This window comes from Schizosaccharomyces osmophilus, chromosome 3, assembly GCF_027921745.1.
Source record: "Schizosaccharomyces osmophilus chromosome 3, complete sequence".
Classification (NCBI taxonomy): Eukaryota; Fungi; Ascomycota; class Schizosaccharomycetes; order Schizosaccharomycetales; family Schizosaccharomycetaceae; genus Schizosaccharomyces; species Schizosaccharomyces osmophilus.
In genome coordinates this window covers 809,820-831,407 of record NC_079240.1, presented here as the reverse complement: position 1 = coordinate 831,407, position 21,588 = coordinate 809,820, and the positions used below count along the sequence as shown (strand labels likewise).

Sequence of the window (21,588 nt, the reverse complement as noted above, 5' to 3'; positions counted from 1 at the left end):
GTATTTACCTTACTTCTTTGTCTTTTGTGTTTCTAAGATTTAGTGGCATTTATTTACAGATTAAAGATATTTCACTTGCTATTCCCACTACATAGATGGTGAATCATGTACATAGTTGTCTTCTTAATGTATATATCTCCTCTCGCAGATTGTTTTACTAATAGCAAAATATATAAACTCAATAATTTATTAATATACCAATACCACGTCCCAAAACTTTTATGTTATCATAGCTTAGCAAGTCATTAACGCTTCTGTTCTTTCAATTCTTTGAGAGCATCGTCTCCCAAGCTTTTGGTAACTGTCAATGTACCCAACTGCTGACTGGCAAGTCCAGCAGCCATGCGTTCGTTCCGAGTGTTAATGGTCTTGGTAATACCCTATAAAAAAGGTCAGAAACATTCAACTTTATAGTCATTAAACAAAAATCGACAACTTACCTCATTAGCCAAATGATCTTTGACTGCAGCAGCTTTTCTAGGAGCAAAATAACGGGCTAAACTAAAGTTAGTATAAATTCCATTCAGTTTGAGCAGGGCAATGTTTTGTGGTAAAAATAGACATGCTATCTGACGCTACAGCAGTAAATTCACCTCGTTTTTTCACTATGGCATAAATTATCATACACAATCCTTCGTGAATCCGAACAATGACTCCAGATAACCAACAAATACTTTTACCAACAAAACCCATTCTTACGCCCTGACAGACACTTACCTCCTTTCTTCACATTCTTCTTTTGTTTAGAAATTTTGTGAGCATTCTTAGTATTCTGTGGGCCTTTCTTCTTTACTTCTCCTTGAGGCATACTTGCAATTGGTTTAATCCAAATACAAGAAAAGTTTTGCCATCTATATTTATACAAGTGACAACCACCAAGTAACAATTCAAAGTTGCCCAAAGTAAAAAGGCATTGAAAAACAAACTATAAGCAAGAGAAAACACTTTAAAATTTAATAATACTCTATTCTCACTCCTTGAATTTAAATAACGAAGAACTCTTGCTTATGATCAGTTTAAGTGGTAACAGACATGTTCATATCACGCAGCCAATTTTAAAAAAAAAAACCAGCAAATAAACACCTTTTCAACTCTATTATGGGAAACTGTTCTGCTTCACCATGCCAGACTTTTGCACAATGGGGTAATGATCAAAAAGAAAATGGGATTGACAGGAAAAAGATATGTATTAATCGCAGTAAAAGATTTCATAATTTAAAGAAAGAATAGAACTGATCAAGAGTTGCTTGAATGATTAACATAACTCAACGCCTATAGAACCATGATGAAGGAGAACAGATTCAACATTTCCTTTATTATTCTAAATAGTGTACCTCCCTCAATCTATGTTTCAATTCTTTCGTAAAGATGATCGGATGATACGTCTCGAAAACAGTTTTCGCTTAATACTTAGACACAACAAGTCGGGTATGCATCAGCGCTTTTGGAAACACAGAACTTATACAACACGCTTCACTTCAAAGAGACGTTTCAGGTAGATAATTTGAAAACCACAGACGGACAATAAAATAACAGTTTGAAGAATACTCCACCATTTAACGCGGTCATTCGTACTTTCGGCTGTATCTCGGTGAACGCGTTCACGAGCAAGGAAATATTCTTGCTCAGATTTGACTCGAGAAATAGTATCGTGAAGGTTGCGAACTTTTCCGATCAAAGGATTGTTTGCTTCTAAATCTTCATCAGAAACATAGATAACTCCATGAACGTTAAATAAAACTTCTTTAGCCTCGTTATCCAAAGCATCCTTAAAATAAAGGTTAGTTTCAGCACGGTGCACAGCTTGAAAAAGCCCAAAAAGAACGAAACACACTTCAGCCGTACTATCCCTTTTCGGTGATTTGCTTATTTACACTTACATTTTTAAAGCAGTACTTATACTTCCCTGGGGTTTCAACAGTAAACGAATACTGTGACATAGCACTTGGAACTTCTTGATGCATAAGTTGATTAAGAGGATTATAGACACTCAAGGAAACAAGCTGATCTCCACCCAGGTTGGTTTGATACGTAACCGACATTTTATCATTTGTTCTTAAATTTTCATAAAAGCATTCTGAAAACTTAGCAGGGCGAAACTAAACAGTCATTGAAATACACTAACATACCAGTTTGATGAGGTGGTAAATGGATTCCGTGTCCAAAAACAATAGAAAAAAGAGAAACCCAAAAAACGAGTTTTATCGTATTTAAAGACACCATTTTCCTTGTGACAAAAAGCAACAATTTGTCTTCTTCAAAGCGACGTTGTTGGTGGAAGGAAACTGGTACCTAGTAGAAAATGTAAACAAAGGCATTTAGCATTTCCGACTGCTTTACAGTATCTTTTTTAGCGATACGCTTTTTACCAATCACAAAAATAATAATACAGACTGTATCAACATTCGTTATATGGATTTCCTATACGAAACCAACTTCGTAGTGGGTATACACTGTACCATGGTTTAAACAACAATACGGTCAAAGCGGTTCTTGTCGAAGAAAATTTTCATTATAATAAAGGACTCGTTCACCAGTTTTAGGACGGTTCACGAAATTGGAATTGCTACCTTACGAAGAGTTTCTTAAACGTGTCGTATCATATAACAAGAATCGATTTTTACGAAGAAAAAACAAACCAATTGGGTTACAGCTAAGATGTTTGAAATAAGTCAAAAGGTTCTTGAAACAAGTATTCAGGGGGCTCCCCATGTGTGGATTCAGCTTGTGGAAATGCTTCCTTCATCCTCAATTTATGTCTGGGCAAGCAACAGTGGATCTTGTCCGTCTGGAAATTTGACGCTTGGCGTACCCATGGGAGAGGATACGGCTACCACTGATTTAGTAGGAGTTGGATCTATTGACGACCTTTCAAGAAGGATGTCGAGAATACTTTCGAAACGGTATCAAATTCAAGCATTTTGTAGTGTTACTCTTCAAGGGGAGTTTCCCAATGATCCGGAAATTCTATCAGCTTTTACAAAGGTGATGGGTGCTGTAAACAATATGATTGAGGAGCGAAAGGAAAAATCAAATGCATAAGTTCTAGTAAATTCTCATTCTTATCTTTATGATAAAATTGCTGAACGCATAGACCGTTGAACCCATTTTTCTATATTTTCTTCCCTAAAAACAACGTATTCGGTAGCTTTATCCTCTAGAACTTCCTTGCGACTCATGATGGACCAAAGGTTCGACCAATACAAAATGGTTTCTGTGAACTCTTCTTGGCATCTGGGCCCGATCCCTAAACCAGTTTCTGCCCACATAAACCATTCGTCCCACTTGGATGCTTTTGCTTTTAAGAATTTTCGGTCACCTGATGGCACGTATCCATCAAAGCAAGTATACCAATGAATATAGAGTTCATTAGCAACATCATGAATGCTTTCTGGCGGGAAACTTGAAGAGGCTAGTAACTTTTTCATAGCCAGACGATAATCTCCCCATAGATTTGTCAAGTTCATCGACAATAAGAAAGCTGTTTCTTCCACTAAAACTTTTGTAATTTGGTCGATTAGTTTGCTAGCCCGGGGATGAGAGGCATGTAGAATTTGATCCTTGGTTAGCAATGTGTAAGTATAGGGAACATATTGAGAAGGGGACATTGGACGTGAATTTTGAGTTTGACTTTGCACAGCTGAAAAGTGTGCGTACCGAGATCCCCAAGTTGACTTGTCACGAGATGCATCCATAGGCATGTCGATAGCTAAACTGGGTTGAAGGTTTTCAGTAAACGAAAGACTTTTTTGCTGAGTTGTAGGGGCGAGAGAAGTATCAATTTCCATACGGGGATGCTCTAACTCGGCGGACTGAACAGGTACATCTATTGAAGGAAAAGCTTCACGAACCAAAGAAATCGGATCTGTGGTTTTGGAGTAACTCTGTGATGAAACGTGATGTACGGCTGCTTTGATGCAAAGATTTTTATCGTCTGACAATAGATTGACAGGTGTCAATTTTTCGTCCTGAAAATAAACACAGCAATCCAATACTGCATTATCTCCTGACTCACTTGCAGAGCACCTTTCGTGAAGCTTTTGACCGCGCAAGTTTGGAAGGCTGGCACGAAAGCATTGTAACAGAAAATCATGAGCTTGCCTAGCCAAGTAACCGCACGATGCTTTGGTATCTGATTTCAACCCGTCTAGCTCTTGAAGCACCACCCAAGGAAGGAGGATCACTATATGGGGAAACTGCCTAGAAAGTACTTCCAGGAGATTTTGACATAAAACAAGATGTGATAAGAGAAAGTTTGTGTCCACGATAAACAAACCTTGAGGTCTTAGAATTTCCTTTGCTTTGGGAGAAGCAAACGATATCGAGTCTAGCTTTGGTAAGATTTGTGACAATGACGGGGGACGAGACGAAGCATATTTGTTTTCCGAACGGTCCTTGTTGATAGAATCAATAATAGAATCGATCTCCATAGGATCATTGACCTCTACATGACTCAAAAGTGTTGGTACGCCCATAATCGTACAAGAAACAAGATTCAGAAAGCCGCTTTAGCAAAATTTAACAGAGCACAATCGAAGAAAAAACAAAAAAGAAGCAATAGCAAGAAATGTAAAGATATATAGTATGTTCCAAGAACCGTTGAGTCTATTCAAGAAATATCCCCCAATGTATCATCAACGCTACCAAACAAGGACAAAATGATCCGAAATTTTAGATGCAGTAATAGAGCTGGATTTTTTTTTACCGTCCTAATCTCAAGAGAAACAGGATAAACTCGAAGGATTGCAAGTAGAGGACCGACCAACGAATATTTGCTACGGAGCCCAAACGAACCTCAATTTATGCAAAAGGATCAACTAGAAAGTTGGAGAAACAACAATTAAAAAATGAGCATACAAAACAAACAACAACGAACGGATTGGGCCCTCTAAAGCTGTTTCTCCATGAAGCGATGTCATAGTTTGTTTCGTGCATATATACTTATATAAAAACTCGTATAATACTACTATTCGATATACTAATATTAAATAAACAACATTGTTACCTTTCCATCCTCCAGTTCGTGTACTTGCTTGCGGTACCTGTATATCATCGCTGGAAAAGACTGGTTGCTGTTCGATGCATTATTATACAGGATACTCGCGAAAGATTTTCGTAGGAAGAATACTTTAGTTATCTCGAGAGTTTGACGTCTTTCTGACTACTTATATGTTTCGTACAATGTAGTTTTCCAAATGTTTTTGGGCTTCCATTTGAGAAATCTACCATTTAGGAAAGTTGATACATGGAAAGCGAAGTCATTAAGTATGGTCTCGTGGCCCAATGGTCAAGGCGCCTGACTACGGATCAGGAGATTCCAGGTTCGACTCCTGGCGGGATCAGCTTTTTTTTATTCTTTTTACTCATCCTAGCAATTACTCTTGTTATTTTGGAAAAGTTTGCGATGTCCTTTTATATATCTTAATAATTTCGGATTAGTTTTGGCATAATTAACATTGTCTTTCATGCATTCCTAGAATGACCACTACCTTAAGACACAAATTCAAACACAGCTATCAAATACTTTACTTAGTTGCTTAGATATAAAATCAACACTTTAATTGTTATAAAACACCCAGACAAGTTGAGTAAAACGTTACCGACGTTAAAGCAACCGCCAAAGAGTTTGAATTAATTTCTGGGTTTCATGTCTAACTGGACGCAATTACGTGGTCATAACTATCATTTTATCCGAGCTCATTTTAATTCTGAGGGTTCAGACTATGTTATGAAAATTTCCATCACTGATCTAACAAGGCTATGGGGATGCTCATACTCAAAGGACCAAACTATCGAACAAGCAGAGGTACGTCGCTCGTCACCCTCTTCTTCCATTGCAGAAAGCAGTGACTCTGGAATACGGATTACTATTTCATTCTAATTTTACTAAACATATGCGACTAACAATATCAGAAAGAACGATGTCCAATTGATCCTTTTGAAACTTTTGATACACTAATCGAAATACTCAGCGAACTACTTTTAAACGTCTCGTCAGAAAGCAATGCTAAGCTAGAAGAAACAAAATCTGACGAGTCCATTTCTTTAATATGCAACGGCAAAGTGACAAAAGACATTCAGCTCAGTTGGAAATGGTCACTCCGACTGCAGCCAGCAGAAGCAATGTCAACAATGATTTGGTTTCCTCTCACTTATCACTTTCTTTCTTCTGAAATTCGTTCACCTGCCGGATCTTTATTTTCAATTGTACAAGACAGATCCCAACAACTTCATGATCACTCATGGATTGACAGAGCTGCAGCAGAACGCTCAGCAAAGTCCACTCCATCTACACCAAAGAAGCGGCCGGCCTTTGTCGACCTTATATCTCCTAAACGTTCACGAATAAATTATGACTTTTTTGAATAATTATTGACGACTCTGTTTTCCTGCGTACGACTTACCGTTTCAAGTAAAAGTTTAATCTTGATGAGATTCAACATACACTCAAATCGTCCTGGGTTTTAACATCAACATTTCATCTAATTTAAAATGTTCGTTCTCAAATGGAGACACACCAAGGGTATTTTTGGTCTTGATATGTACTATGACTTACGGTTATTCTAGCAACCAATGTAACTCTACAGGAAAAGAACTCCCGTAAAACACGGTACATTCTAACCCTTCTCCTTGAGATTAGGAGACGTAAAGCTATTAGAAGGTTGCAACAAAACGGTTAATTTGTTTTTCTTTATCGTGTTTGAGTATCTGCTGCAAAGACCCATCGGGGGTTTTTTTAAACATTCTAATAATATCATTGATAACAACAAAAATGACATGACGCGGCGGATAAACAAAAAGAGTGACACTATAACGGCAAAAAAGAGTGACTTGTTATATAAAAATAGACAGAACGAGATAGCGTACACAACGAAAAGTTTCCAGATTAGTGCATTAGGTAGCTAATATACAGATATCCAAACGTGGACAAAATCAAAAAATAATAAGACAAGTTTACTGGATCAAATTAACGTAAGACTCCGGGACAAGACCGCTTTTTCCTGAAAGCTCATCGTATGCAACTAGCCAACCATGACTAACTTCTGATAGGATGCATACTGTCTGACCCTCGGAGACGCCCAGTTCATTCTCATGCAAAGGTTCAAAGTCATATAGAGCAACAGCATCACAAACAACCTGTATGGTGTTTGGATCGTCCGAATCCTCGGTTTCGGAGTAATTAGCATCAATATCATTTGATATGCTAAACATACCCGCATCTCTGGTTATGTTCTCGGAATAATTCACATCTCCATCGTCTTCAAAAGCTTCTTCCACTTTCTCGATGTCACGCGCATGGAAACCAAAAAATAACTCATGACCGACTGGATAGAGATAGTCTCTTGCAATAACCGAGTAGGAATTTTCAATTTTGCCTCCAGTCATTGAACAGAATCACAAACAGTTTCACATAAAATAATTATCTTTCTAATGAAGATAAACAGTAAAAATGAGTGAATAAAACGTATGAGGTATAGCGATATTTTTTATTTCTTTGAGCACTTGAAGTGCTCGATGTGGCCTACTACGACGTGAGCGTAAAACGAATTTTCTGTTTTGCAAACGATCAAAACAGGCGATAAACAATGACGATGCTTTAGCCTCCCCAGTCTATATGAAGTTCAGCATAAGCGCAAGAAACCACTGAATACCAAAGCAAAATGTTTTACTATGAGAAGCAAGGATCACAGAGTCCCAATTTGGTGTTTCATGGAGAAATAACGATCACAACTGTAATATTGAACCAGCAAATCTATAAAGCCAAAGTTTGGAAAACATATACGTGTGTTTGGTAGTGGTAAAGAAAATTGTGTTCGCAAAAGTTTATGAAAACCTGTATTCAGATTTTTCTACGCAAACATTGGTTTTAATAAATTTTATAAAGAAAGTTCTAATTTACAAAAAATTAGAATATTGAAGGTGGTTTTTGTAAAAAAAAAATATACAGAAAAAAAATATCAAACAAACCAAAAATAGAAGCCAAAATACCCTTTAATCCTTTTTTCATTCTCTATTAATTTCTTTATCGCATTAAATTCTTCTATGTTTGCATCCATAGTGAACATTGAAAAGCTTTGCTGAGGGAAAGACGAAAATGGTCAGCACATATTCAAACCCAAATAAAATTAGTTAAATAAAAGAAGAAATATTTTCTCTTTGAAATAAAGTCCACTTCAGTCAGCCTGCTATAGATTAACCTCGAGCAGAAGACTAAGAGTAACCTCGCAAAGCAATAGCAGATAAAATTGCGGCTGTCGGGTTCTGCATAGAGGCTACATCTAGCTTATAGTTCTAAGTTTTGGATTAGAAAAGTTCCATCTAGTGGATACTGACTCACCTTCTTTACCACCTTCATGTCAGCTAGCTTTTGAAATGTCTCGTCGCTAAAAGGAAGATGTGTGCCTTGGACTATTTTTAGCACATGTGCCAATTCCTCTTCCTACAATCAATAAAGTTAGAATCCTAGTAAAATTTTGCGGGCTTCGAAATGGCTCTCAGTAAGAGTGAATTAATCTAAACATAAAGTTCTTTGCTATACCTCTGAAGGAGCACCGTTGATTCTCAAAGCTACAATCTTTTTGGACTTTTTACTCATGCCGAATTGTCGTAGAGCTGTGGAAATCTATTGCATATTGTGTCAGCCAAGTTAATTGGATCATGAAATGTGTAAGAACGAACCTCTGTTTTAGGACAAAGAGACAAAATGACTTCCATGTGCAACGTTTTTGATTTCATCTGTCCATCCGCTTGAGCTTGCAGAGCACGCATAGTAGCACTATAAATCTGCTTTACAGATACAATCTGTGTTCACCAATAGTTAGTTTCCATAAAACAGGGGAATTGATCCAGTTTTCAATTCTCATCTTCCTTTTGAATCTTCAAACATACACTAGAAGCGTCAATGAAGGCATAATCGTAAGCAGGATTTTGGCCAATGAGTTCTTGATGCAATTTCTCTGCATTCTCAACATTATTAAACACGAATACACTCACAGGTGTTTTTTGGAATAATGGCAAATACATTGTAGTGCAAGAAAGGCGCTTCTACTGGAAAATGGACTTCGTTCTTGCTTTCCCAGATTCACTTTGGTGGAGTCTGTACTGCACCGAAAATAGTCACTGTCAACAAAACTCGTACATTTTTCTTCGTTTGCACGTTTCTATTAATTGTTTTTACTTAATATCCTCGAATAATGGAGGGTAAGATTTATCAGATTGGATGAATTCTTGACTAATAAGAGCAGAAGCTGCAATTCGTTCGCGTTTGAATGTTGAGGAAAGGCCTTTACGGCGCTTGATCAGTCGCTGTCTGGGATTTACGAATGAAAAGCCAGATGAAGCAAGTCTAAAGAATCTAGAAATCGAGTTTGCTGCCATGTCTGCCTTTTGGCTTCGTCTACAAATGCAATTGGACACCCATGACAAAGAAATCAATATTTATCAAAATGACTTGGAAAAAACCCGTAAGTATTTTAAGAGAATAATAATTTATTTGGGCAATTTATTAACAACGGTACTAGAGCAAGATTATGAGCAAGAGCAGAAAGACATTTCAAACTTGGAGCAAAATTTACTCCTTGCCCAGCAGGAACAGGTAAAGCAAGAAGAATATGATGAACTTGCCAAACCTATCATGGCAAGAGGATTACGGTCGAGAGGTGAACAATTAGAGTATGTGAGGCTGCTTTGCTTATTAAAGACGTCAATTAACCATGGCCATTAGATCTATTGCAAAGTTAGAAAGCGCCATTCAAGAATTAGAGGAAGAAAACAAAAACTATGAACAGAAGTGGAACCAAAGGAAAGAGAATTTTGAAAAAATTGTCCAAGGCATCGATGAATTTCGAACTGTTCTTCATCCATCCAACGATGCTGATTCCGATTCCGAAGAAGGCATCGCCAGTGAAGGGGACACTCCATCTTCTTCCGGCTTCAAATAAACTATTGGCTTTTTTTTGTTTTGGCCAGATGGAACAATTGGGTTTCATGCTACGAATGAAATGATTCTGTAATTCACCAAAATTTTACTGTTCTTGATTTGATTCTTTTTCCTCATGCCTATCTAATTGTATCTCTTGGGCTTGAGAAAATGTATCGGTATAGGTTATCCCTAGAAGAACGAATGTATCCTTTATTGTTCACGTTTTTTATAATAGACATAATGAATTCAATTGAAGCATAAAGCGTATGTCGTGAAATATGTAGATAGTATTGTAACGCTTACACAACCAAGAATACTTTTATGAAAGCTTTTCAACATTAACATTTTAGACAAAAGTTCGAAAAATCGAATTCTGGGAAACAAGAAAATCAGTAACTACTCTTTGACTTTTTGTATGATTATTTACTGGTATATACCAAGCTTTTGTTTTTATTTTTTATTCTTTATGATTTTTTTCAGAATCATAACTCCACACCTCTTTGAAATAAACTTAATGCTAGCGAAGAGAGCAAAAAGTGTCGGTTAGCATCTTGGTGAACCAAAGAGAACTGGGTGTCAACAACAATTTAATCTTTTCAATTTATTGTATTTTAATTCATTAACAGAACAAGTGAAGCGAGGTATTAGTTTGCATATCTCTGCGTTGTTTCGTTAAATTTGATTTTCTAGGAGGTTTTTGATTCATCGCTTAACGTTTATAATATCCAGTACTGAGTATATTTGAACAAATAACTCGTCTAGTAGTACATATGCACCCCGGTACGAAAACTACGATCAAAGAGATCGCTGTCTATGCTTTGGCTTTCGGATGTTCCTGGTATGCAGCTCGTAAGCTGCTTTCTTCTTTGGATCCTTACAGACAAAAACGACAAGATACTGTCTCAAAGAGTCGCCAGAAATTGGACAACTGGGCAGAAGAGCATGTTCGAGATATAGAAACGGTTGAATTGGATGAGTACGAACAGATGGTAGCGTCTCAGCTAGTCTTGCCAAGCGAAATTAATGTAGCTTTCGACGACATCGCTGGGATGGACGAACACGTGAATCATTTGTTTCAAGATGTTCTGTTCCCATTGAAATATCCAGAAGTCTTTAATACACATAGTGACCTTTTGTCGTCTCCCAAGGGTCTCCTCTTGTATGGACCACCGGGTTGCGGTAAAACCATGTTGGCAAAGGCCTTGGCAAAGCAAAGCAACGCTACATTCATCAACGTGAGCGTAGGACTTTTAACGGATAAATGGTTCGGAGAGTCTAATAAGCTTGTGGATGCATTATTTTCTCTTGCTCGAAAGTTAGAACCTTCAATTATCTTCATCGATGAGATTGATACTTTTCTTAGACAACGACAGCGTACTGACCATGAAGCCATGGCTCAAATCAAGGCGGAGTTTATGTCCATGTGGGATGGTCTCTTAACAGGTGAATCTAGGGTTCTAGTACTTGGTGCCACCAACCGCCCTGGAGACATTGATGATGCGATTCGTCGCCGAATGCCAAAGGTTTACTCTATCCCATTACCCACAAGTAGTCAACGGAGAAAGATTTTGGAATTGTATCTTAAAAGTGTAAAATTGGATGAAACCTTTGACTGGAATGCTGTTGTCGCTTCAACAGCAGGTTTGTCTGGCTCTTACATTAAAGAAGCATGTCGCTCCGCATTGTCTGTTCCACGACGGGAATTGTTTGCAACTTTTGGTAATAATTTAGACAGAATTAAAATAGAAATCGACGACGGGGGACTGCGGCCCTTGAAAACCGAAGATTTTGTTGCTCAGGATTCCTTAGAAGGGTTATCCATAGACGTCGAATAGATTCTACAAAATATTATCATTGCATTTTTAGATTACAAAACCATCGGATTTTCCAAAGCATACAACTACATAAAAGCACTTACCCAACGTATCAACTTGCTACATACTGGGCATTCTCGCTTCCTTTTATCTTTTCTTCAACATTTACAAAGGCTAATTATTGCTACGCTCCAATAAATGCAGACACATGTACATTCAAAAATGAAAATTTTGATTTGTAAAATCTACTAAATCCTCTAGTGCTTGTTGAAGCGGAAGGGGCGCTCAGGACGAGCAGAGGGGTTAACGACAAGAGTAGGAATGGAGTCGTAGCCAAGAGCCTTGATCATGTCCTTGGTGTCTTGGTCAACGCTAACCTTCTCCTTCTCGAGCTCAGAGACGTCAGGAACGTATTGGTCCTTGCGTTCACGCTCCTCCTCTTGAAGCTTAAAGGAGATACCGCGGACAGGGCCACGTTGAATACGTCTCATAAGGTGAGTCGAGTAACCAGCAATCTTGTTGCGAAGACGCTTGGAAGCAATGATAGCGACCTCATCGACAATTCTCTTGTTGGTTTGGAAATCCAACGTGAGACGAGGATAGTATTTCTCGATCACTACGCGAGAAGCTCTCTTCGTAGTTTTGGTACGTACACGACCCTATTCAATAGTTAGCACATCCGACAGATTCAAGAAATCAAGCACAATGTTCCTTACCATTTCTGTTCCTGTGATGAATTCGTTACCGTGAAATTTCGTGTTTGTAGTGCGTGACTGCTGTTGTTGTACTATAGTTTATAGGGTAGGGTTACGCTATAATGGGCAACGAAAGCATCCTTTACCGAACAGCAATGCGCTGTAGTGAAGTAAATTGTTTTAAGGAGTAATAGAATATCATCAAGTTGTTTCTTTTTTTTTATTTTTAATATTGCAGTTCTATTAAACTACTTTAAAAAAATGACTGATTTTAAAAGCCAAACGGTCATTACGTGAACTAGATTTGTGAGCAAATTTGTACTCATTTTCAGCTGCTATGGTACTAAGCTTGGGTTTAGGAGTTTTGTGAGTTTTAAAGTATCGAGATTGGTTTTTAATTATGAAACGACCAGATCAATAGAATAGATACAATCTAAAGGGATGTTTTTCAAGCCGACGAAGCATAAGCAGAACTGCTTTGTGGTGTTGACATTTACTAAAATAAGGGAACCGTGGCCCTCCACCATTGTTTCTTTTAAAAAATTCCTCGGTTCTTTTCGAGTAAGTCTATCTACTTTTCGGGGTAGGTTTTTTGTAATTTCTAGAGTTTATTTGGTTTTCATCATTCCTACCCAACCTGCCACCGTACCACGGGATTTTGCTCCACCATAGTGGAACAGAATATTTTTGCTCCCCTGCAGGATGCCGCCTCAAAAGTTTCATTGCAATGTATGTGCACAAGATATAACGAGGATGATTCACATCAGGTGTGCGGAATGTGCGGATTTTGATCTGTGCATTCCCTGCTACACTTCTGGAGCTTCCCTCGGCGAGCACCAACCAAGTCATCCATATCGTATTATTGAGACAAATTCTTATCCTATTTTTACAGAAGACTGGGGTGCAGATGAAGAACTTCTGCTCATTGATGCATGTGAGACGTTGGGTTTGGGAAATTGGTCAGATATCGCCGAATATGTAGGCAATGGGCGCACCAAAGAAGATTGTAAAGATCATTATATAAGCACATATATCGAAACAAGTAATTACCCTCTTTCTAAGAGCGAGTTTGATGGACCCATCGATCGGATAGCCTTCGCTGAGAAGAAGCGCGCACGCATACAAAAATTTGAACCCATTCCAGTGATTCCCCCAAAACCACTAGCTTCTACCCCACAATGTCATGAAATACAGGGCTACATGCCTGGCCGTTTGGAATTTGATCAAGAGTACATGAACGAAGCCGAGGTTCCCGTCAAAGATATGAACTTTGAAGAAGACGCATCGGAATCGAAACAACAGGAAGAACATATCAAGCTTACTATGTTGAATATATATAATTCTCGTTTAACAAGTCGTGCAATTCGGAAACAAGTCATCTTCACCCATAATTTATTAGACTACCGGAGATTGCAAGCTAATGAAAAGCGTCTCTCGAAAGAGGAACGTCTATTACTTAATAAAACAAAATCTTTTGCTCGCCTGCTTTCAGCTGAAGACTACCGAAAATTTTTACATGGTCTTTTTGAACAAGTCGCTCTTGTAAAACGTATACAAGAGCTTCAGGAATGGAGACAGATGGGACTCACTAATCTTGAGCAAGGCGTACGTTATCAACGCGATAAAACACAAAAGGTGAGCTTTCTTTTACTTCTTTGTCGTTAAAATGACTAACAATTTTACAGATGTTGATTAGCAGAGCGACTAGCGGTTTAATACGTCAAAATAAGCCTCTAAACTCTGTTGTTCCACCAGTTCCTTTTCCAATTCGAGATATTCAAAAGTTTGTCAAACAACCTATTCCTGTCCCTTCATTTCCTACTTCTGCTGACCGTCATCTTCTCTCCGACGAGGAGCATTCTTTATGTCTTCAATTACAGATCTTTCCAAAACCATTTTTGGCATTAAAATACGCCTTAATCTCTGCTTCTCTTATTTCTGATAAACCTTTTTCCAAAGACGACGCTGTTCAACTATTGAAGCACATTGAACACACAAAGGTAGAACAATTATACGACTTCTGTAAAAGGTTAAATTGGATCACTACTCCATGACTCGAGCACATTCCCCTATTTAATGTTGTAATTTTCCGTTCGTTCTTTTGGTCAAAAAACTTGTAAATTTCTTTTGGATGCAAAACCTCCCTTGTATATTTAGTTCTATTATCTTCTACTGTCTGTTCAATAATTTACTCCGAAATGCATATAGATTTCATACACGATTATCTTAGCGTCTTTTCGTAAGATTTATGATACTTGCAAGTCATTTCTACCACAAACAAAACTATCATGCACTTTCAAGGTATTAACTACATAAAGCAAATCACTTAATAAGGATGATTGCACTAAGAACGATTGCAAAAGCAAACAACCATGTATTTCGCTAATTTAATGATATAAAAACAAAAATAAAGAGTGGAATACTTATCTAAAAAAAAACAGCGAAAGTAGATATTACTACCGCGTTATGCTTCCAGGAGCAATCGTCGAAATGTCATCAGATGCATCTATTGTAGTAGGACGCTGATAGCTCCAATTTGCAAATTGTTGTTGAACGGTCTCCGAAAGATGTGAATCCGCAACAACACTATCCATTGGGATTTCTGAGGTAAATTCGGAGTCAAAATTGCTCGTATCAATAGCAGACTCAACACATGGTTTGAAAGGCGGCTGAATCTTTTTGGCAAAAAGCTTTTTCCAATCAATATCCGCAAAAAAAGGATGGTTTTTTATTTCTTGGGCACCGCGACTACCTAACCTTTTATCCGGTGAGCGAGTCAATAAGCCGCAAAGTAAGTTACGGCCATCTTTGTCAATATTATCAGGGAAGCGTAGCGTATCTTGTAAAATTTTTCTATACATTTCATTTATATTTTCATCATAAAACGGGGGGAGACCAGTTATCATTTCGTAAAGTAGCACACCCAAAGTCCACCAGTCAACTACTTTTGTATAACCGTGACCCAAAAGCAATTCCGGCGCGAGGTATTCTGGAGTGCCACAAAAAGCTAAATTCATGTTAATAAATGGATTCAAAATAAAAAAAAGAATGATTGAACCTACTGTTTGTGCGGTCAGTTTTGGCCATATTTAATTTGCATAAACCAAAATCACATAGAGCAATGTGTCCGGTGTAGTCTAAAAGAATGTTTTCTGGTTTTAAGTCACGATAAATGACGTTGAATTCATGAAGGCACTCGAGAGCTACCAGCAGTTCTGCCGTGTAAAACTTTGCTCGGGAAGTGCCAAAGCAACCTTCACGCTGTAAATGATGAAACAACTCACCACCGTTAACGAATGCCAAAACAATATACAACTTTTCGGGAGATTGGAAAGAGAACTTTAATGGAACAATAAAGGGATTGTTAACTTGCGCCAGCACAGTTCTTTCTGCCAGAGTATGGTCAACTTCACTCCTTGAAACAATGTGTGCTTTTCGAATAGTTTTTAAAGCATAAATACGCGAGGTGTCTCGTTTTCGAACCTGCATGACTTTTCCAAAAGAGCCTTTTCCGACCACTTTTAAAAGGTCAAAAGCATCAATGGTAAGGGGGGTATTCTGGTTCGGTTTATACAGCATTTGAACTCGTAATTCTCCGCTGCCTCCCTGTAAAGAAACCCATTCATCAGTAAGCTTATTGACAACAAAAGATGGAGGAATCTTTATTCCTCCCAAAAACACGTCATTTCCCATCCCGTTTCGCAATCGACTTGTAGAAGATCGAAGATAAATGTTTAAAGATAATTTTGAATATCGGGAAACATCAAAAGTAGCCTGATAATCCCACCTTGGATTTTCTAGAGTAGCAGTATTTAGAGCATCCACTAAAACCTCGTTTTTGTCAAACTCTACCACGATGTAAGGTAACCACCATGCATGACTTCGCGACCGGGAATGTCCTAAGCCATTATTACTGGGAATAGCACCGAAAGATGCTGTATAGTTAGTTGGCGTATATCCAGATGGTAGACGCAAGTCTCTGGCTGCAATAATTGTGACTTGAAGCAAACCTGGTTGAACCACTGTGCTCTGAGGTTGTCGGTCTTCTGAGCTTCTGCTGGATTTCTCATCGCTCGATTTTCGAGACGACATTGAAGAATGCGCATTGTTCCGCAAGCCTTTTATTGAGCCACTGGAATTCAATCCGATCGCAGAGGCAAGATGTGTTTCTTTTAATTCTGGAAGAAACAACAGTTAGAAAACAAAATTCAACAAGGGACAATCACATACTTTTCGTTAATTTCCAAGACATTATAGATAATTAAAGGTTGTAAAGTACAAGAACTCGGTGGGCAAAGGGAAAAGAAGGACAGAACGTATAGGCAAGCAAAAAAACGCAAAAGGGATAAAGACTTTACAGAGTTTCCTTTACGATATTTACCTCTATTTGAACAAAACGATTGAGTCACAAGCAATAGAGCAAAGCAAATGGATTGAAGTGTCAAGCAAAAGTACCTTGTGATTTCCAGTGAGAACAGGCTGGATTTAAGAAAAGCTTTCTAGTTAAAAGTAAAAACAAGATGACTTTTAAAGAGTTTCGCAATACAGATTCGCCGCTCAGCTATTGCGACTTATACCAAAGTCGGCTGAGAATCAAAAAAAGCCTATAAAATGGATACCAATCGAAACCAAATTTTTCTAAGAATTGATCTAAAACAGTTTCAGACTACGGAAATGCGTTTCTTTGACAATTCTCTATGTTCTCTCTTTTCCCGCCGGTAATTTTGGTGTGGCCAGTCTATATCTGCTCTCCAATGTTGTATGGTAAAAGAAATCAGCTGTGTGTGGTACTCGCTTTACAGCACCCTAAACAGATTAGTGATCTGTTGCAAGGACGATATATAGAATAACGAGTTTTAGTTTAACAAGAAATAAACAAAAAGAAGCTACTGTAAGCGAGCAAAATATATATTTAGTATTGCATCGTATTGTTTTGAGTTTGGTTTTAGAATGCGCATACAAGCGATGGATGACTTAAATGGTTTATCACCTACCGTGTAGTCTTTAAATCTGGTTTGCTTTATGGTGTGAAGTATGCAGAATGGAACGGTCCATATGAATCCACTTTGTTTCGCTTTCAACTGGCGTGAATTCAATCATCTATTAACTTTCTCAATTTTCTATTTTATTGGGGAAAAGAAGACATAGAATACCTATCATGTTCTCCTTGAACTTGAAACGGCTGCAACATAAAAGTACTGACTAAGTTTGTACCAAGAGATTGTTTCTTCAGATGAGTCAAAGACTCCAAGGAGAAATAGAAGTAAAACAATAAGAAAATAAGTAATGAAGAAGCGCATATTAAGAGAAGAAGAGCATATCACCCTCCGAAGAAAAGAGTGTGAACAAAAAAATAAAATAAAACTTCAGAAACGGTTCTGGAACATTAAAAAGAAGGAAAGAAAAGACTTTGAATGTCAATAAATTTCTTTTTCGATTTTACATCGAAAAAATATATAAGACAACTCGTAGAAAAGATTGATTCACTCAATTACCACAAGTCACGTAAAAATTGATAAATATGCGAGCAATTAAAAAAGATGCATTGAAATGTCGTTCTTGATTCTTTTTATACGAATAAAGCAATCAAACTAGTGACGGCTATCAAAGCAAAGGTAATGTGAGGGAAGGAGATACGCGTGGATGAGCTACCTTCCATCAATTGGCGATTATTACCCTTTATTGATCCATATCCGATAGATCCAGAGGGTGCTGTTGTTATTGTTGACGAAGGATGAGCCTCCGAGAAAGTAAAGGGATAAGGGATTGGTTGATTTAGACCTGAAACGACAGACCAATACTTGTCGGTAACAATGACTACGTTGTCTGCGGTGGTAGAATACGAGGGTGTAGATACACCGTCACGCTTTGCCCGTTTAAAGTCAGGAACGGGAGTCGTAAGAACATTGTCAGCTAAAGAATTCGTTAGCAAGGTACTTTAGTAGGAAACACGGTGAAAGCCAGCAAAAAGCAATTTACATACCGTACTTTAGTTGGACACCTTCAAGATTGTCAACATTTCCAATAGGCGCAATCAAAGCACCAAATACCGAAGAGAAAAGCATGAAAAAGGCGCACAAAGCAAAAAACAGCGATTTTTGGTTCAAGACAGGCATTTTGGCAGAAATTGCGACTCAATAGAAAAAAAGAACGGAGTTAGTTGCAACTTTGCCAATAAAACTGTAAATCAGGTTGAATTAAGAATCGAGTGTGGTGCTGAAGTTGTATAAGTCTCTGCCAAAGTAGAAGAGCGCTTGTACGCAAAACACGGGTAACGTGTGACCTTATAAAAAGACAATAAACAACCAAGATCATTCTCAAGTAAGCATTCAATGCTTACTTTATAATGAATTCATAGAATAATAGATGTAAAAAGAGAGAAGTCGATTTTTTTTCTTGAAAGTTACTACTTTACTGGCATGTTGTGGAGAATAGTATAAGGAAGAAAGTAAAATTATGTATTTGAAGGACAGGGAAAGGAAAAATTGAATGCTCAATCTCCTATTCATGGTCCATTTTCTCTCCTTGTAAACCTAGCAAAAGCAAACACAAAAGGATATCATCATTTGCTTCAAGTAATTCGTCTTCCAAGCTTACAGAAGCGAATCCATCCACAAGTATACTTTGATGTTCTCTCAGCTAAAGCCAACAGCGTAAAAGGGTTTTATCTTTTACGCAAGAACACTCGTTTTGGATAGAAGATGGAGGACAAAAGCCGATGGTAAAATGCTTGAAGCACTGTTTCTGCTAGTGAATGCTTAGCTACAAATCGTTCAACGCACGGACTATCCAGTGACACATTTAAAAGTTACATAAAGGAAAACTAAAGATACGAATCGTAATTCTTCATTTTCTTGTTCCTAATACTCGATAAGAAAAAAACTAAGAAATTGTAGGAATGCCGATTGCTTCATTCGGGTTTTCATCACATCCTGATAGTAAAAGTAATGAACTGTATTCCAAACATCCAAAGGGAACCAAGAATCAATTAGACAATATCCATCAAAATTACTGCATAAGCTTAGCGTTGTTTTCTGCAAACCTTTGACCAACGCGCTGGGTATGCTTGAAAAACTTGTCCGCACATCTGGTTAAGCAAGCACTTTCCTTGTCACCAACTTTGCTGCTGGTAAAATCAAGGATACAGTCATTGAAGCAGCCCTGACTAAGGTTAAACATCATCTATACACTTGTTAGCAAACATGCATTTTCATTTTCAACTGGGAATCTCGTAGGACTCCCCGTCAGTTAGCTGTTCGAGCACTATTCTCGGAAAGGCCTTTTCTAATTTTAGCTTTCTTGGTTGGGCCGCAGGTTTCCAACTGGTTGAATGTTTTCATCGGTCCATAACCTCTGCCTTCTATCGAAAACTTACATTCGTATAATCTTTTATTTGCTTTGTTTCCAAAACTTGAGCAAATTGCTCTTGTTCTTTTTGGTTCAAATATTCCATATCTGTACTTTTAAATCTGGCGCTGAATGTGAGGTGGGTGGTAAATTCAGAGTAGAATACTGGAGACGAGTCAAATTACTTTTTCAGATAATGTTATTGCAAAAAGATTATATTTTGATTCTTACAACTTCACTTTAATTATAGAGAAGATGTTTATTTTGTTTTTTTTTTCACTTTCCTTGCACAGCATGTCAATCTCAAACTTTCATGTTGCGCTAAAGCTTTGTACTTTTATGGCTTAAACCATCATAATCTTCTTTTCCCAAATTCTTTTAAATTCATTTTTCTTGAATAAAAACATTTCCTCTTACTTGTGCAATGAAACACTGAATTAAAGCTGCCTCGTCTTCCAAATTCTCGAAGTAATGCGAGGATCAAATGAATTCTAGGCATTTGCTTCTCGACTATCAATTTTATTTTGGTTAACAGAAGAGTTTCTATGGAGATGGGAGTATACGAAAACTATACACACATGAATATCACATGAGGGATTAGCACTTAGAAGCAGCAAAAGGAAAATGAAGAAGGACCAGACGAGAAATAATTAATAAGCGTTAAAAAATATTCTACTACACAAAACTGTCAAAGGTAAAAGGTATTGTTTAGATAGATTCGGGTGTCTTCACTGGCTCTCCTGTTGGTTGATCCTCCGTAGGTAATCCGTTTTTATCAATGTGCAAAACAACATTTGGCAAAAGCATCAGTTCTTCTGTAGGCTTCCAAGTTGTGCGTCCTCGCACGGTGGAGTCTCCATAATCTACTCGAATATCGTAGTACCGGTACATATCATCCCAATTTGAAATCTCTTGTAATGGAGAATCATAGACAATATGTCCTGTCTTTTGATATGCTAATTTTGCTGCAAGCAAACGATTTTCAGGGGACCAAGGTGAAGGAAATGTTTCAGAAGATCGGAGGCTGTTTATGATACTGAGAGTGTCAGCTCTGTTTAGTTTTTCACCGGAAAACTTCTCAAAAAGCCGCTGTCCTTCGAATTTAGAAGCGTTCGTCCTTTTTTTTGGAAAAACCACTTCTAAGGTAGGGAGATCTTTCTGAGAAACTTGTTCTTCTCCTTTTTCTTTTTCTTTTCCAAACATGTCTTTGATTCTTCCTAGAATACTTTGCTGAACGCTGGCATTATGGAACCATGAACGTGTCGATGGAATGAATCCGACAAATTGTGGCCGAAAAAGGCGCAAATTCTTTCCAACAATCATTAAGAATCAACTTTTTTTCATTAAACACTATAAACCCTTTTTTTGGGGTGATTTAAGAAAGAACGCCCGACTTTGGATAATGGCTCGCGATGGAAAATGGCAACAACTTGAGGAAGAGTTAGGACTACCAAGAGCAAGCTGAAATTCGGCTTTTACTTTTATTGTCAAAAATACAATAAAAGCAATGTTTTCTTAGAATTAAAGTAATAGAATAACACTATCAAATCAGCCTGTTTTTTTTTTTCATTGTCGCTCGAAAATGCAATTGCTCAACGTAGATGACTTAGTCAAAAAATGAAATCCAAATTATTGAAAGATGAACCTTAAATATGTCAATTTAGTAGTTGTCTTTGGATTTTGAAATAAAAGTTATTTAAATGAGTGTCTTACTTATTTCGTCGCATCCATAAGTAAAGTAGCCAATACATCCAATGTAAGAGAACTGAAGCTGGAAATCAAATATGTCAAACGGCCGCTGGTCAACAAA

The 21,588-nt window shown here is 37.6% G+C and overlaps 15 protein-coding genes and 2 non-coding genes across 17 annotated transcripts; 6 read left to right on the top strand and 11 right to left on the bottom strand.

Annotated features, from left to right (window-relative positions):
* Positions 1 to 245: 245 nt before the first annotated feature.
* On the bottom strand, positions 246 to 808 carry SOMG_04438 (DUF2462 family protein, Leydig cell tumor 10 kDa protein-like protein; the record flags this gene model as incomplete). The annotated part of the gene is made up of 3 exons (XM_056183223.1): positions 246 to 380; positions 441 to 496; positions 718 to 808. 3 exons carry the CDS (start codon positions 806 to 808, stop codon positions 246 to 248), a joined length of 282 nt encoding a protein of 93 aa, XP_056039224.1.
* A 651-nt stretch (positions 809 to 1,459) lies between these two features.
* emp24 (COPII-coated vesicle component Emp24) lies at positions 1,460 to 2,405 on the bottom strand (the record flags this gene model as incomplete). Its single annotated transcript, XM_056183222.1, has 4 exons — positions 1,460 to 1,768; positions 1,881 to 2,077; positions 2,130 to 2,292; positions 2,391 to 2,405. The coding sequence occupies 4 exons, from the start codon at positions 2,403 to 2,405 to the stop codon at positions 1,460 to 1,462; spliced, it is 684 nt and encodes a 227-aa protein (XP_056039483.1).
* A 253-nt stretch (positions 2,406 to 2,658) lies between these two features.
* pac4 (proteasome assembly chaperone Pac4) lies at positions 2,659 to 3,042 on the top strand (the record flags this gene model as incomplete). Its single annotated transcript, XM_056183221.1, has 1 exon — positions 2,659 to 3,042. One exon carries the CDS (start codon positions 2,659 to 2,661, stop codon positions 3,040 to 3,042), a length of 384 nt encoding a protein of 127 aa, XP_056039478.1.
* Positions 3,043 to 3,068: 26 nt separating this feature from the next.
* swt1 (RNA endoribonuclease involved in mRNP quality control Swt1) lies at positions 3,069 to 4,475 on the bottom strand (the record flags this gene model as incomplete). Its single annotated transcript, XM_056183220.1, has 1 exon — positions 3,069 to 4,475. The coding sequence occupies one exon, from the start codon at positions 4,473 to 4,475 to the stop codon at positions 3,069 to 3,071; it is 1,407 nt and encodes a 468-aa protein (XP_056039474.1).
* Positions 4,476 to 5,269: 794 nt separating this feature from the next.
* SOMG_20218 lies at positions 5,270 to 5,342 on the top strand. The gene has a single exon. It is a non-coding gene; the product is annotated as a tRNA-Arg (tRNA).
* A 305-nt stretch (positions 5,343 to 5,647) lies between these two features.
* Positions 5,648 to 6,369, top strand: xlf1 (XRCC4-like nonhomologous end joining factor, Cernunnon Xlf1/Nej1; the record flags this gene model as incomplete). Its single annotated transcript, XM_056183219.1, has 2 exons — positions 5,648 to 5,806; positions 5,914 to 6,369. The coding sequence occupies 2 exons, from the start codon at positions 5,648 to 5,650 to the stop codon at positions 6,367 to 6,369; spliced, it is 615 nt and encodes a 204-aa protein (XP_056039471.1).
* A 120-nt stretch (positions 6,370 to 6,489) lies between these two features.
* On the bottom strand, positions 6,490 to 6,671 carry snR94. Its single transcript, XR_008803709.1, has one exon. It is a non-coding gene; the product is annotated as a box H/ACA small nucleolar RNA snR94 (small nucleolar RNA).
* Positions 6,672 to 6,954: 283 nt separating this feature from the next.
* On the bottom strand, positions 6,955 to 7,386 carry skb5 (protein kinase activator Skb5; the record flags this gene model as incomplete). The annotated part of the gene is made up of 1 exon (XM_056183218.1): positions 6,955 to 7,386. The coding sequence occupies one exon, from the start codon at positions 7,384 to 7,386 to the stop codon at positions 6,955 to 6,957; it is 432 nt and encodes a 143-aa protein (XP_056039494.1).
* An 825-nt stretch (positions 7,387 to 8,211) lies between these two features.
* On the bottom strand, positions 8,212 to 9,024 carry cgi121 (EKC/KEOPS complex subunit Cgi121; the record flags this gene model as incomplete). The annotated part of the gene is made up of 5 exons (XM_056183217.1): positions 8,212 to 8,292; positions 8,339 to 8,440; positions 8,540 to 8,623; positions 8,680 to 8,802; positions 8,890 to 9,024. 5 exons carry the CDS (start codon positions 9,022 to 9,024, stop codon positions 8,212 to 8,214), a joined length of 525 nt encoding a protein of 174 aa, XP_056039575.1.
* A 170-nt stretch (positions 9,025 to 9,194) lies between these two features.
* On the top strand, positions 9,195 to 9,941 carry tho7 (THO complex subunit Tho7; the record flags this gene model as incomplete). The annotated part of the gene is made up of 4 exons (XM_056183216.1): positions 9,195 to 9,201; positions 9,246 to 9,464; positions 9,522 to 9,672; positions 9,725 to 9,941. 4 exons carry the CDS (start codon positions 9,195 to 9,197, stop codon positions 9,939 to 9,941), a joined length of 594 nt encoding a protein of 197 aa, XP_056039174.1.
* Positions 9,942 to 10,692: 751 nt separating this feature from the next.
* On the top strand, positions 10,693 to 11,757 carry yta4 (mitochondrial outer membrane ATPase Msp1/Yta4; the record flags this gene model as incomplete). Its single annotated transcript, XM_056183215.1, has 1 exon — positions 10,693 to 11,757. One exon carries the CDS (start codon positions 10,693 to 10,695, stop codon positions 11,755 to 11,757), a length of 1,065 nt encoding a protein of 354 aa, XP_056039508.1.
* A 236-nt stretch (positions 11,758 to 11,993) lies between these two features.
* On the bottom strand, positions 11,994 to 12,455 carry rps1702 (40S ribosomal protein S17; the record flags this gene model as incomplete). The annotated part of the gene is made up of 2 exons (XM_056183214.1): positions 11,994 to 12,395; positions 12,453 to 12,455. The coding sequence occupies 2 exons, from the start codon at positions 12,453 to 12,455 to the stop codon at positions 11,994 to 11,996; spliced, it is 405 nt and encodes a 134-aa protein (XP_056039253.1).
* Positions 12,456 to 13,133: 678 nt separating this feature from the next.
* Positions 13,134 to 14,485, top strand: ada2 (SAGA complex subunit Ada2; the record flags this gene model as incomplete). Its single annotated transcript, XM_056183213.1, has 2 exons — positions 13,134 to 14,066; positions 14,117 to 14,485. 2 exons carry the CDS (start codon positions 13,134 to 13,136, stop codon positions 14,483 to 14,485), a joined length of 1,302 nt encoding a protein of 433 aa, XP_056039532.1.
* A 402-nt stretch (positions 14,486 to 14,887) lies between these two features.
* gad8 (serine/threonine protein kinase (AGC family) Gad8) lies at positions 14,888 to 16,683 on the bottom strand (the record flags this gene model as incomplete). The annotated part of the gene is made up of 3 exons (XM_056183212.1): positions 14,888 to 15,438; positions 15,494 to 16,609; positions 16,662 to 16,683. 3 exons carry the CDS (start codon positions 16,681 to 16,683, stop codon positions 14,888 to 14,890), a joined length of 1,689 nt encoding a protein of 562 aa, XP_056039555.1.
* Positions 16,684 to 18,000: 1,317 nt separating this feature from the next.
* Positions 18,001 to 18,547, bottom strand: SOMG_04426 (Schizosaccharomyces specific protein, predicted GPI anchor; the record flags this gene model as incomplete). The annotated part of the gene is made up of 2 exons (XM_056183211.1): positions 18,001 to 18,344; positions 18,415 to 18,547. 2 exons carry the CDS (start codon positions 18,545 to 18,547, stop codon positions 18,001 to 18,003), a joined length of 477 nt encoding a protein of 158 aa, XP_056039556.1.
* Positions 18,548 to 19,439: 892 nt separating this feature from the next.
* Positions 19,440 to 19,884, bottom strand: tim9 (Tim9-Tim10 complex subunit Tim9; the record flags this gene model as incomplete). The annotated part of the gene is made up of 2 exons (XM_056183210.1): positions 19,440 to 19,613; positions 19,807 to 19,884. The coding sequence occupies 2 exons, from the start codon at positions 19,882 to 19,884 to the stop codon at positions 19,440 to 19,442; spliced, it is 252 nt and encodes an 83-aa protein (XP_056039489.1).
* A 602-nt stretch (positions 19,885 to 20,486) lies between these two features.
* SOMG_04424 (Schizosaccharomyces specific protein) lies at positions 20,487 to 21,101 on the bottom strand (the record flags this gene model as incomplete). Its single annotated transcript, XM_056183209.1, has 1 exon — positions 20,487 to 21,101. One exon carries the CDS (start codon positions 21,099 to 21,101, stop codon positions 20,487 to 20,489), a length of 615 nt encoding a protein of 204 aa, XP_056039557.1.
* Positions 21,102 to 21,588: the final 487 nt, after the last annotated feature.